This window comes from Babylonia areolata, chromosome 19 (genome assembly GCF_041734735.1).
Source record: "Babylonia areolata isolate BAREFJ2019XMU chromosome 19, ASM4173473v1, whole genome shotgun sequence".
In the NCBI taxonomy this organism is placed as follows: Eukaryota; Metazoa; Mollusca; class Gastropoda; order Neogastropoda; family Buccinidae; genus Babylonia; species Babylonia areolata.
The window spans coordinates 60,309,342-60,324,341 of NC_134894.1; the positions used below are offsets into that span (position 1 = coordinate 60,309,342).

The window sequence follows — 15,000 nt, forward strand, 5'->3', positions numbered from 1 at the left end:
TTTCTGCAAGAATGTCAACATTGCTTTGAGAGATGGTTTTCAAAATCTATGGAGACATGCTCTAGAGGCGAGTAGTAAATGTTTGTTTTATCGAAATTTCAAAAGTGGATTTGGTAGAGAAAAATATATATAAGTCAAATGCCTGATAATTACGTTATCAGCTTCTTCAGATTTCGAAGGAGTAATCATAAGCTGGAAATAGAAACAGGGAGGCACAAAGGCATACCACGAGAGTTGCGGCTTTGTAAGGTTTGTAACATGTCTGTGATTGGGGATGAGTTTCATTTTATAATGGAATGTCCCAATTATGATCAGTTACGAAATAGATATGTTCCTAAAAAATATTTGTCTCCAAAATCGGTTTTTAATTTTTGTAATATGCTCAAAGGAGGCAAAAAAAGTCATTTTAGCTGTAAGATATTAGATTTGCAAATGTTGCCTAGCTACACTTTTAGAGTTAAAAAAACATTTGTGTTTTCTCAACTTTTATGTGACATGGTTGTGCATTTGGAAATGTTTGTTCTGGGCATGGAAAGATTATTTTGCAGTAATCCTCCATACTCCAATAGGAGTGAAAGGATAATTAAAACTTGAAACGTGTGTGTGTGTGTGTGTGTGTGTGTGTGTGTGTGTGTGTGTGTGTGTGTGTACGTGACGTTGTCATGGCAGGAAAATAGACTGAAATATACTGTTAATATTATGGAGGGGTGGGATGCTTTTGGGGAAGCGAGAGAGGACGAGTGAGTGCGTTGTACTAGCGTGTTCACAGTTGAGCAATGAAGCGACACAGAAAGAGGTGGGGGGCAGATGGAGAGAAAGACAGACAGACAGACAGAGAGAGCGAGGGAGGGAGGGAGGGAGAGAGAAAGAGACAGAGACACAAAGAACTTTATTTCATATTTATCTTAATTTGAATTTTCCAAGACGTTTTGAATGACATGTGTTCAAACTGATCACCTTCATAATCTTGACAAGAAAAAAAAAGGATACTGTTCTTCAGTTGCTGGAGAACATCAATATTTCTAATTTCTAAACTTGATTCGAATTTCATATGGACTGAGCGAGGGCACAAGACAGGGAGACACAGAAAGACAGAAAGACACAGAAAAAAAAAAGAGAGAGACGGAGACAGAGACAGAAACAGAGCCAGAGACAGACAAGAGAAACCCAGGGAGACACAGTCAGACACAGACAGCACGTGCGCACTGTATATATATAATGCATGGAGATCACGGAGACTGCGATGCACCAGGGCAACAAATTAAGCGCAAGAACGTCGGTTGAAAAAACAAACGGCCGGCCCTACCACATCAAGAAGCCCTGTGAGCAATTATTCAAAGCCTTGAAATTTATGTTTTCCTTTGAGCTTGAAAGGATGCCAATTGGAAAAAAAAAAAAAAAAAAAAAAAAAAAAAAACGGCCCGAGCACATCTGTTAAATTTCACTTCTGGACCTGTCACCATGGCGAAGTGGTAAGTGTCGTTGACTGATGACTGGCAAAACTGGCAGAGGTGGTTATTTTCAACCTGCAATCTGGCTCAGTCCTACCCACAGCTGGGTGTGCTGTCAGCTCAAGCAAAAAGACTGGGACCACACAGTCGAGGGTCATCCACTGTACTGTAATACTCTTTTTTGACTCACTTGTGTAAACAAAGTGAGTCTATGTTTTAATCCGGTGTTCGGTTGTCTGTGTGTGTGTGTGTGTGTGTGTGTGTGTGTGTCCGTGGTAAACTTTAACATTGACATTTTCTCTGCACATACTTTGTCAGTTGACACCAAATTAGGCATAAAAATTGGAAAAATTCAGTTCTTTCCAGTCATCTTGTTTAAAACAATATTGCACCTATGGGATGGGCACAAAAAAATAAAAAATAAAGCCTAATTATATGCAAACTGCATTTACTGTTATATTTATATTTTTTGTATTCTCTAAACTTGGCACTTTGACCTCTTATTCTGACACAACAACAAGAGGAGTCATTATTATCATTTTTTGTTCAAACAGGAACTTCTTTGCTAAGCATGGAATTTTTATTTATTTTGCAAACGTTTTGTTGCAGATAGTAAAAAAGGGAAATTACTCTGTAATTAATGCTAGGGGACTTAATTTATCACAAGTGAGTCTTGAAGGCCTTGCCTCTCTTGTTTTTCTTTCTTTCTTTCTTACCAACGCTGCAGGTGTTTGAATCTTCCTGCCTGGTTGACGCTGGGATATAACATCGTCATTAGAGTGCAGCCTTGTTAATAACGCTCAAAACCTAAATGAGCCCCTTATAGCAGCATCTACATCAAACCAAATCATTATTAATCATCATCAAGATGAAAAAAAGAAAAAAAGAAAAAGAAGATATATTATGGGAGTTCAGCCTCGTCAAACACTCCCAAACGTGAATGGACCTCAACAGCAGCATCTTCATCACCTTCTATCATCATTCATCATCACTGAAACACAGAAAACAAAATGTCCTAAAATTAGCTGCACACACACACACACACACACACACACAAACAACGTTTGATTATAATTGACCTCTCTGAGCAATTATTTCACACCCACACACACACACCATACCCCCCTCACCCACCCACCCCCCTCACCTTCTGTCTTCCCTTGCACTTGAAGGGGGGTCCTTTGTGGAACCCCACCGTGTTGTCCTCGCTGGCAGTGACGACGCAGAAGGGGCGGGACTGGCGGTAGGAGCAGGTGTTGACCAGCTGAGTGTGGCCCCCCAAGGCACCGCACACAGTCCCGGAGCCCAAACACAGCACGTTGCCAAACCTGCAAGGAAAGCAAGCGTCCAGATGACGTTTGGAGGGGGTCGTCAGTGGGTGACGGTCTCCACTCTGGAGGCCGGGTCGCTCACTCAGTCCTGCTCCGCGACTTTAAGCGATTACTGTCGTCAGTAGGAGAGGGTGGGGGGGACTCTGGTAGGTGGTGGTGTCCGGTGTATGTCAGAACAGACACCGATGAACACCGGAGTGCAGGGTCTCCTCTGGTGTGTGGCCTCCTGGCGACCTAATATTGATTGGTTCCCTGCGGACTGCCGGCGTTACGGACCGCAACGGTCGAACCCTGTGTGACAGGCCCACCTCTGCCTCTGGCTAGGCTATACCATGGGTTGCCATGGCTACTTTAACCCCTGGGATTTAACCAGCATAGGCCATGTCATACCCCTCCTGGCCAGAATATACCCCTGTGAACACTTCGCTCACCCAGCCAGTCTGCATCACATTTATGTCAATATTAACAACAATAATAATGATAATACTGGAAATTTATATAGCGTTTCCCCCCCACACACAACAAAAACAAACAAAAAAAGCGCACGCACGCACGCATGCGCACACACATTTATACACACTGCACGTACGCACGCACACACACTCACACCCAGACAGCATTGTGCACCCCTCCCTTCCTAGCCCCTTACACACACACACACACACCTGTCGTTGCTGTTCCCACAGACAACAATGTGCTGGCTATCCGCCGACCAGTCCAGGTCTTTGATCAAACCACCCAGGGCCTGATACTCTGAGATGATGGGATGCTCGGCTTTGATCGCGTCCCAGATGAGAACCTTGCCGGACACGTCTGAATCATAAAAGTGGTTCAAGGTCAAAGTTCAAGGTCAAATAGCTTATAGATCCCATAGCATTTTTTTGAAAGTAGTTACAGCTAAGGTTAAACATCAAAGAATTCACATCCACTGCGTACTGGGCTTGGCACAGGAAGCAACGCCAGGCCCCAATCTTCATCGAAGCACACTTTTAATTCTTCCTTCAGTATTTGAAGAGTCAATGGAGCTCCGTACAGAAGAACTATACCCATCAGTGGAGGAGGCGGGTAGAGGAGGTGCAGGGTAATGTGTGTGTGTGTGTGTGTGTGTGTGTGTTGTAGCTCATGTACGTTTATATGCATTTGACTGTGCTTTCATATCTGTGAAACTGCATGTTTGGTGCATATCTGTTATGCATGTGTGGGTGTATGTGTGAATGTGTGTCTTCATGTTTTACATTTATTTGCTTATTTATCATCATTGTTGTCTTATTTATTCATTTATTTTTATTATTATTACTACTACCTTTTTCTATATTACAATTATTATTTATTTATTTATCTATTTATGTAAGCTTATCTATTATTTATTCACCTTTTTTTTCTCAAGGCCTGACTAAGCACGTTAGGTTACGCTGCTGGTCAGGCATCTGCTTGGCAGATGTGGTGTAGCGTATATGGATTTGTCCGAACGCAGTGACGCCTCCTTGAGAAACTGAAACCACCAGGTCTGTTGGTTGTGTGTCAAAGCCTGGGTCTCTGCAAATGGTTTTCTCGTGCATTCTGCAATGTTGTCAGTCCATCGTTTATTCAGTCTTCACCTCTGTCTCCGTCCCTCGATTGTTCCTTGAGGGAGTGTTTTTGCAAGGCTATTAGAACTTGTTATGTGGCCATACCAGAGTAGTTTTTTTCTTTTAACTTTCGTACGTCAACAGACCTCCATAATTACGGTCCAATGTGCTGCTTGATGGTTTGATGCTCTTGTTCGTTAGCGATGCGGTCAGTGTATCTGATGTTTAGAATATCTTGCGATAACACCTCATGTCCATAGCTTGAATTCTTCTTTCCAAATCCGCCGTTATGGTCAATGTCTCGCGTGCGTACAGGAAGATGGGACACATCAGTGCTTGCAGCATGATCTTGTGTTTAATGGAGATGTTGTGCTCCTATACAGGTTTCAGTCTGGGCAGCTGCTGATCTTGTCTTTGCTACCCTTGAGAGATCTTCAGTTCATTACAAATAATGGAACCCAGGCAAGTGAGCTGTTGAACACGCTAAAGCTCCCCAAATGAGCAAGCAACGACAAAGGCGAACTGTTTTCCTTGACACGACACAGTGTCCCAAATAAATTGATTCGCATGCCATTCTCACCCCAAAGTACATGATGTGTCGTTCTGTGTCAATTGTAGAAATCAGGCGTTCTTACTCATTTGTGGCCCAATGAATTATCTTCAAAACCAAACACACACTTGCATATATAAATTTATTCGCATAGCCATTCTTTCCTAGAATACATGCCTTATTCTGCTCCATCTGTGCAAATCTGGCGATGTTGCTCATGTGTGACCCTATGAACTGTCTACACACACACACACACACACACACACACACACACACACACACGTGCGACTGAATGCTTAAGCGCATGTGTAGTTCTGCTCAATAAACATTTTAAAACACTGCTCAAATACTATGGCTATTGTGATGTGAAGTTTCAATGACTGTTTCAAACGTTGATTCTTGAAGGACAATCGATTCAATGTCAATACAAGTTATTTCGACACATGAAGGCTACCTACAACTCTGAATGAAATTCACACAGACCTGCTGATGCGATTTTCCGCCTGGAAGGAGCGTAACGAGCAACTGTAGTTGGTTTTAAGTGTCCAGAAAATATGTCCGCCTCTGATGGTTCCTGAAACGATGATTATATTCCAAAAGTTCTGGTGACCATCATTGTAACTGAATGTATGTACCGACGTAGTTTTAAGTTACAGTTTTGTTTTGTGATTGTCAAGTTGCAGCAAATTATTGCATATAAAGTTATTGATATCTTATATTGCATCTGGCGGTTATGTTTGAAGAGTTCCAACTGGAGACTTTTAATTACGAATATCGACGACTGCGTCATAAAATGTGGTTATTTATACCTTTAGACTTTGAACTATATACACTGACCATTGCTCTATACAACTGTATCATTGCACCGGACATCAATGGCAATACCAAAAAATGAAATATAAAAATAAAAATAAAAAACGAATTAAAAAAAACCACGTTATGATTGGCACCTTTAGATCAAGACTTTTCACGTTCTATGAATCATGGAACAAAACATGGTAATCCACACACCTCCAAATCATGAATGATGCCATGCACTATATCACATCTCAACCGACCAGTTGGGATGGCCTCTGTAACTGATTGTAAGCACAGTGACAGATAGCGAAATACGTTTCGTGATGTATACTAGTTACATCGGATATCTAATATTTGTACTTTGTATTTGTATTTCTTTTTATCACAACAGATTTCTCTGTGTGAAATCGGGCTGCTCTCCCAAGGAAGAGCGCGTCGCTACACTACAGCGCCATCTTTTTTTCTGCGTGCAGTTTTATTTGTTTTTCCTATCGAAGTGGATTTTTCTTCAGAATTTTGCCAGGAACAACCCTTTCGTTGCCGTGGGTTCTTTTACCTGCGCTAAGTGCATGCTGCACACGGGACCTTGGTTTATCGTCTCATCCGAATGACTAGCGCCCAGACCTGACCACTCAAGGTCTAGTGGAGGAGAAAATACCGGCGTCTGAGCCGTGATTCGAACCAGCACGCTCAGATTCTCTCGCTTCCTAGACGGACGCGTTACCTCTATGCCATCACTCCACAATGTACCCTCACGATATTTCCGGAAATAAACGCCTTGTTTTGTCTGCCTTGTCTTGTAAAACGTTGACATTTACCTTCAGGTTACGAATATACACATTCCGACCATTGCAGTATAACACGTTTTCCCCTGCTGGGTCTCCAGACAGTCTGACTGACTTTCCCCTCTCTGCTTGAGGGAGGGCAGCAAACACCTTTTCTGGAAGAAAAAAAAAAAAGAAAGGAAAAAAAGGAGAAAAATCAACAAATTAAACTAGCAATTTATTCTTGAACGACGGGCACAATAGCCGAATGGTTAAAGCGTTGGACTTTCAATCTCAGGGTCCCGGGTTCGAATCTCGGTAAAGGTGCCTGGTGGGTAAAGGGTGGAGAATTTTCTGATCTCCCAGGTCAATATGTGCAGACCTGCTAGTGCCTGAACCCCCTTCGTGTGTATACGCAAGCAGAAGATCAAATGCGCACGTTAAAGATCCTGTAATCCATGTCAGCGTTCGGTGGGTTATGGAAACAAGAACATACCCAGCATGCACACCCCCGAAAACGGAGTATGGCTGCCTACATGGCAGGGTAAAAACAGTCATACACGTAAAAACCCACTCGTGGGCATACGAGTGAACGTGGAAGTTGCGGCCCACGAACGCAGAAGAAGAAGATTCTTGAGCATTCTAACACGAACTCCTCACAAAACTGCTGTGAGTGTGAGAGTATATATATATATATATATATATATATATATGTGTGTGTGTGTGTGTGTGTGTGTGTGTGTTTGCTTGGGACAGAGATGTAGACCAATCAGTATGTGTTATTCTACACTGTGAATGACCGAACTATGAAAACATGGGTCAGTTAAAAAAAATAATAATTAAAAAAAAAAACAACAACTAGGCTCAGAGAAGCAACTAAACTGAAAAGGCTGACATGCAATGTTGATGGCACATCGAGCCCACTTGTCAGCTGGCACACAGGACAGGCACCTGCGCTTCATATCGTAAGGAAGGAACAGGCAGGCCTTTCCGTTTCTGATTGCTCTGGACAAGTGGACTAAAGTCGAATAAACCAAGACGTCTTCCTGAAGTGCATCAAGTGCATCCTAGACTGCAAATGTGACACGTAGTCCATTCCAACGAATCAAGCCAGTTAAATTTTTTTTTTTTTTTTTTTTTTTTTTTAAAGCACCAGATCTCCTTCGTGGGTTGTTTTGTGGCATGTTCAAAAAAGGTTTCATATTAAGTCTTTAGATTAATAAATTTATCTATTCCTTTGTACCTTTTCTTTGGTTGTGTGCACAATGAGGGTGACAGAAAGAAGCCCCATACTAACTTGAAATCAGATTTATATAAGCACTTTGACAAGTGATTTTTAAAGAATGCACTTGTTCGACTGTGTGTTCTGTTTTACACGTTCCTGACACACCATTGGCCTGGTGCCCAGTCTTCAATGAATCCTAAACTTGTCTGGGTTTTTTTGCTGTTCTCACAGAGTGTGAATAGATCTAGATGTCAAATAAAACATTATTTTGAACCAACTGGGGTGTTATGTTAAATGAGCACGGACAGAGTGGATTTTGTTGTTGTTGTTTTGTTTTTGTTGTTTTGTTTTTGTTTTTGTTTTTTGTTTTGTTTTTATTAAGTCGTTGATTTTCTCTCCCCAAATCCTTTTACTTTTTTTGTACACGTACAAACTGATAAAGAAGCCAAAGCTACGTAATGCACAGGCTTTAAGTTTGTTATATTTTAGGTCTGTTGGTGAAATTACTTGTCGAAATCTATTGTTGAAAACTTAACTTTTCTCGCATTACATTTGGTTTAAAGTAAACATCTGGGTTAATATGCGCACTCCGTTATGTACGATACGTTCTTGAATGGACAATAATTTGCTTTCCACATAAATATTTCGAATGATATGAGTTGTGTAAGAAACTGTACGCAGGCCGCTATGTTTCAAATTTTGTGCGCATCAGAGAGCATGCAACTTCAAGATGATTTCGTTGCCTGAATGAATATGAATTTATCAGCTATATAAAATATGCAGTATAATTGGACTGTATCTGCGTAATCATGCTCCATTGGAATTGAAACCTACTAATACAACAATACACGAAAACATTTATTTTTCTGTTGGATCCATTCCTGCTTTTTAATGTCTGGCCCGGTCTTAGTCTTGCTGAATACCGTAATATAACAAAACAATGTTTACTCACTCAGAGTTATTGTTGCCATCCCGTTGATGATTAAATGATATGTGTTCTGTTGCTATATCACCTTTAGATCCATAGTAATTTTACCGCCTTGTTCGTGTCAGTTTCATGCCAGCATATTAATAACAAGGCTAGATCCGACTGCCTGAGCTTTCGAGGCCAGTCACTATCAAAGCCTATTGCGCATGCGTCTCAGCGAAGCTAGAAAAAGTCAAATCTTAAATAAGTTGCTGGTGTGTTTCAGGAGAACGTAACTCCAAACAATTAAGTATCGTTTGGAACGCAAAACATTTATAAACAAATGCTTTTTTTTTTCTTCTTCTTTTTTTTTCCTGCCCCATCATCTGCACCGTTTCAGTGGCATTACTCCCACGCCGCTCATTTAGATTCCCATTTTTTGGGGGGGGTGCATGGTTTGATCTTTTTCCTTCATGATATGATGATGTTTGTATCATGATTATGTAGATGTACATGTTTATTATGTAGATGTTTAAATGTGAATGTGATTCCCCCATACACGGCCAGACCCGGGTTCGTCCGTCACAGTTCCAGCGTCGGCAGTCCGCAGGGAACCACCGATGTTAGGTCACCAGTAAGCCACACACCAGAGGAGACCCTGCACTGCTGCTGAGTCACTTCGGTGGTGTTCAGTGGTGCCTGTTCTGATTTAACGTACTTAGGACACCACCTACTAAGCCCCCTACCGTAACGACAATAATGGCTTAGTCGCGGAGCCAGACTGTGTGAGCGTTCCTCCCAGAGTGGAGACCGCCACCACGTCCCTCCCGCTGGGGTGGTCAATCCTATGCGCACAGTTAGTTGTGAACTTCGATGTTCGTCTCAGTGTATCAGAAACTTTCTGTTGAACAAAAGAAACTCTAATCAATTTCCGCATCTGTGCTCTTCTCACTTCCATACTCTGCACTGGCTCTCCGTATCAATACGACAAGAATCTATACAAAAGTTGAGTTTTTCTGCTTTACACTCCACTGGGCCTACTCATATACGTTTATTACAGTGCTTGGGTAGTAATGTGACTGTACCCCAGCTTTTCAAATTGAGCATGTGTGCAATTTTTTAATTGTTGTTGCAGTCGTGTTGAGCTATGAGGCTCATTGGATAAAACAACTGACTACATGAAACGATCGAGCATCCCAGTTTTGGTTCATGAAAGGACTGGGTTTATATTTGATCTTAAGTAGTAGGATCGATCCGTGTGCCGATTACCACTGAGATATATCAATACTTCAAATTATTTACACACACACACACACACACACACACGCACGCACGCACGCACACACACACACACACACACACACACACGCACGCACGCACACACACACACACACACACACACTACACGCGCACACAGTGCACGCACTGGCACGCACGCACATTCACACGGCTATACGTACACACGCGCGCGCATACGCGCACTCACACACTGACACACACTTCGGCCTACGACAGTACTCGTTTGCATGCGCATAGAGTAGGCATTTTCCACCGGCGTCTTATGAGTTGGTTTGGTTTTTCTTTCTCTTCTAATATGACTATGCCGAAAAAGAAAAAACAACAAAACATTGAACAAAAGAACTGACGAAACCACACACACACACACACACACACACACACACACACACACACACACACACACACACACACACACGCACGCACACACACACACACACACACACACACCCGCGCGCGCGCACACACACACACACACACACACACACACACACACACACACACACACATACACACACACGGCACACACACACACACTCTCTCTCTCTCTCATATCAAATTACCATTCATGTATCAATGACTATAATATAGGTATACATGCTGTATTGATACCATGATTCCCCCCTTTGTTCTATGTTACTGTTTCCCCTTCGAGGGCTGGACTATTGTCTTGCTTGCTTACTCTATAAGTATTACCCTCATTAAATAAAAATCTACTGATCCAGTTCAGTTTCAGTTTCAGTAGCTCAAGGAGGCGTCACTGCGTTCGGACAAATCCATATACGCTACACCACATCCGCCAAGCAGATGCCTGACCAGCAGCGTAACCCAACGCGCTTAGTCAGGCCTTGAGAAAAAAAAATATATATACAGAGAGAGATAAGCGTACATGCATAAATAAATAAATAATAATTATGATATTAAAAAAAAAGATAGTAGTAATGAAAATAATGATAAAATAATAATAATAATAATAAATAAATAATTAAATAAATAAGACAACAATCATGATAAATAAGCAAATAAATATAAAACATGAAGACACACATTCACACATACACCCACACATGCATAACAGATATGCCCCCAAAACGCAGTTTCACAGATATGAAAGCACAGTCAAATACATATAAACGTACATGAGCTCCAACACACACACACACACACACACACACACACACACACACGCACACACACCACAAATTTCCCTGCACCTCCTCTACCCCCTCCTCCAGTTCAATATTCACACACACACACACACACACACACACATCACACACACACACACACACACACACACACACACACACACACACACACACACACACACACACTCACTCACTCACACACATACACAGACGGACGGACGGACGGACAGACAGATGGGCAGACAGACAGCTCGGACAGACACTGGCAGACAGACAGACAGGCACACACACACACACACACACACACACACACACACACACACACACACACACACACACACACACACGAAATATCCACGTTTCAACTGAATTTAGCCTTCCGAAGTTTGCCGCAAAACAGCTGCATGCACTGATGAGGCGATTTAATACTGAGGAATCAGCAACAATAAGTATGTCCAGTGCTATGGTGAGGGATCGTTTCAGATCTGACCGATTTCGAAATTCAGAATTTAAGCTCTCGCTTATGGTTTGTTGTTTTGCTTGTCTTTGTTTCTATTTGTTTGTTTGACTGACTTTCTGCCAGTCAGTGCTTTTTTACCGTGTCTTTTTTCTTTCTCATTTCTTATCTCTCTCTCTCTCTCTCTCCCCCCCTCCCTCTCTCCCCCCCTCTCTCTCTGTATCTTATTATTACCATGCTTTTGCCTTTGTGTAGTATTGTGTACGCATGTACAATGACTTAAAGTAGCATTCTGTAGTGCATCCAATGATATATATATATAACTTCACATGATGTAGTATTGTGTAGTGCTGACCCTGTTTCAGGGCGGGGACTAGAAGAAAAAAAAAGCGCACCAGTGCTTATCAATTATCCTCGAAAATAAAGAATTTTGTCTTGTCTTGGCTTCTCTCTCTCTCTCTCTCTCTCTCTCTCTCTCTCTCACACACACACACACACACACACACACACACACACAGAGAAACGGGCCTTTCGGTTGCGAACCAAACCGAGCTTATCCCCCTTGCGTACTCTTTTGGTGGTGTGTAACGGCGCGAAGTCTAACAGTGATATAATCTCCACAGTGATTGGTCGTGGGTATGTGAGCGAAATGTGGATTGGCTCTTTCCCACTTCCAACCTTTTGTGTATCTTAGCATCTAGTGGTGTTGATCAATCATGGATGGCGTGACGACTTTCTGTTGGCGTTCTCAGTAACGGCCCTGTGCCTGAGGAGGAATGGCGTTAAGTCAGGTGTGCGAAGAGTAATCTAATATTCATTTCTTGTGCGGCTTAGTACTCCAGAAGGAAACCGGAGCAATTAACTGTCATTAATGTTTCGTTTCTCCTTTATGGTTGGTTTTGACTGTCAGCCTACTACAAAATAATACGTGTTTCAACTAGTGAAAGCGTCGAGGAATGGTATATGGTCTACCCAGGAATGGAAAGAGCCACAGTCTGTTCATCGATGTTTGTTTCGATAAGTATACTGTGTGGCTGTGAGAATTGAGGCATACATTTATACATAGAAGAGATAGATTCACAGAGTCGGTTTTTTTTTCTTTAGGAAGGTCATGATCATGTTACTCGTTAGATGTACACACCAGCGTAGTCTAAGTCGAGTTAGAGTGAACTTGTAAACACCAGACATAAGACAGCATGTATACTATATGTAGGGCAAAAGGTATTAAAAAGGATTTTAAAAGATTCAAATAATGAATTTCACATTGCTTTATTTTCTTAAGTTTGTTTCACATAATGCAGTGCACACACACACACACACACACACACACACACACACACACACACACACACACACACACACACATGTACAAACCCATATTTGACACCATTTTGTTGACAAATTAAGTAAACATAAACATGTGTTGCCTGTGATATCACCTTTTTGACCACTCAGTTTATAAACAGATCACCTCAATGCATCATGCAGGTATAGAAACAGGGCATCTTTAGCCAATATTGACTGGCTTAGACTTATGTTTTACATAATTGTTCATTTAGAGTAATAGAGTTTTTACTTGCAGTTTTGGTACGAGCAATATTTTATTTGGAACATGTCACAATACAGTACACTTATAGATGAACAGGACAACAAGAAAATTTTATACAAAGTCCTGTCCTTGTTGTTTTATCATAACTTCGTTTGTGTATTTTATACGTGTGGTTATTATTTTTCTGTGAGTTGATTTGTGAGTATGATGAGGAGGTTTCTTGAGTTTGGATAATCATTGTTTGTGGATTTGATTTGGTGTGTGAGCTGTCAGGGGTGATAGTTCGTTCTTGTTGCCAGCAAGTGAAGATTCTATCTTGTAATATGTGACTTTTTGTTACAACAGATTTCTATACATGTGAAATCTGGGCTGCTCTCCCTCCTTTATTCATGTCTGCAAGTTTATTTGTATTACTATTCAAATGGATTTTTCTACATAATTTTGCCAGAGGTAACTTAATTGTTGCCATGGGTTCTTTTATGTGCCCTAAGTGCATGTAACACACAGGTCCTTGGTTTATTGTCTGATTACAATGACTAGACTCCAGACCACCACTCAAAGCCTGGTGGAGGGGGAGAAAATTTTGGCAAGTATGTGGAGTGATGGCCTAGAGGTAGTGTGTCCGCCTGTGAAGCGAGAGAATCTGAGCGTGCTGGTTCGAATCACTGCTCATCCGCCGATATTTTCTCCCCCTCCACTAGACGTTGAGTGGTGGTCTGGGCACTGTTCATTCAGATGAGACGATAAACTGAAGTCCCGTGTGCATCATGCACTTAGCTTGTGTAAAAGAACCCACCGCAACAGAAGGGTTGTTCCTGGCAAAATTCTGAAGAAAAATCCACTTCGATAGGAAAAACAAATAAAACTGCACGCAGGAAAAAATACAAAAAAAATGGGTGGCGCTGTAGTGTAGCGACGCGCTCTCCCTGGGGAGAGCAGCCCAAATTTCACACACAAAGAAATCTGTTGTGAAAAAAAAAAGAAAAAGAAATACAAATATTCATAGTAATGAACGGATAATTAATTACTGCATGTGTTTATATAGATCTATGGCATCCCAATCTTCTCTAAACACACAACAGATTTAGAAATGAAAAGGCTATAAAAAGTCTGCAAAGATAATTAACAAAATGTTCTGCAGTGTAAAGTTGTTTCACTTGCTGTTCTTGTTGTTCCCCATTCTGTAACAACATTCCTTGTAGGCCTACCTGTCCAGTGACAAACAGAAGTGCTGGAGTGTCAGACACACAGCTTATACTTCTCTAGACATCGCTAGAATGTTTGGGGCAGCTTCTTTGAATATATATCACAAGAACTTCGATGAGCGCAGCATAGGAACCATTTTCCTTATCCAGACTTATGAACCATTTTCTTTATGCAATCAATCACCAGTATCACTATCAGTATCACTGTATCAGTGGCCATGGTATGACTGAAAAGGAAAGTGCTGAAGTGCTTACATTGCTTGTGTCAGTATGTTTGTCACTCTGTGTGTGTGTGTGTGTGTGTGTGTGTGTGTGTGTGTGTGTGTGTGTGTCTGTGTGTGTGTGTGTGTGCATGTGAGAATGTGTATGTGTTTGAGGTGTGTGTGTGTGTGTGTGTGTGTGTGTGTGTGTGTGTGATTTCTTAAAAGGAATAGATCCCATTTATTGGGTAATACAAGTATGCTTTAGATTTAGAATCAGCTAGGCATTGGACTTTTGATTCAGTGTTTATCCAGTGATCAGAGTTCTAGGTTGTGTTCAGGCATAGTGTTTTATCCTTGGGGGGAGGTGTGGGGGGGTGCATGGGGGAGGGGGAGGCACTTTGCCCCTGCTTTCCTCACTTCACCCGGGTGTGAATGGATACCCGACTTCAGTCAGGGATGGTTAAGTTTAATTCAGAAAAAAAAGAAGAAAAAAAAAGGTGAAAGGAGAGGATTGGATTTGGATCCCACCTTTCTACATCGAGTCTAGA

General features: G+C 41.7%; 2 protein-coding genes across 2 annotated transcripts in view; one reads left to right on the plus strand and one right to left on the minus strand.

Annotated features, from left to right (window-relative positions):
• The window catches only part of LOC143294225 (actin-interacting protein 1-like), a 30,158-nt gene extending 22,734 nt beyond the window's left edge, over positions 1 to 7,424 (minus strand). Inside the window, exons 1-3 of the mRNA XM_076605655.1 lie at positions 7,358 to 7,424; positions 3,448 to 3,595; positions 2,599 to 2,779 (exon numbers count right to left, since the gene is read on the minus strand). Of these exons, the coding sequence (XP_076461770.1) occupies positions 2,599 to 2,779; positions 3,448 to 3,595; positions 7,358 to 7,424 (396 nt within the window). The remainder of the gene's footprint in view (positions 1 to 2,598; positions 2,780 to 3,447; positions 3,596 to 7,357) is intronic.
• A 4,788-nt stretch (positions 7,425 to 12,212) lies between these two features.
• Positions 12,213 to 15,000, plus strand: part of LOC143294387 (uncharacterized) — a 56,195-nt gene continuing 53,407 nt past the window's right edge. Inside the window, exon 1 of the mRNA XM_076605863.1 lies at positions 12,213 to 12,286. The gene's annotated coding sequence lies outside the window, so the exon portion shown is untranslated. The remainder of the gene's footprint in view (positions 12,287 to 15,000) is intronic.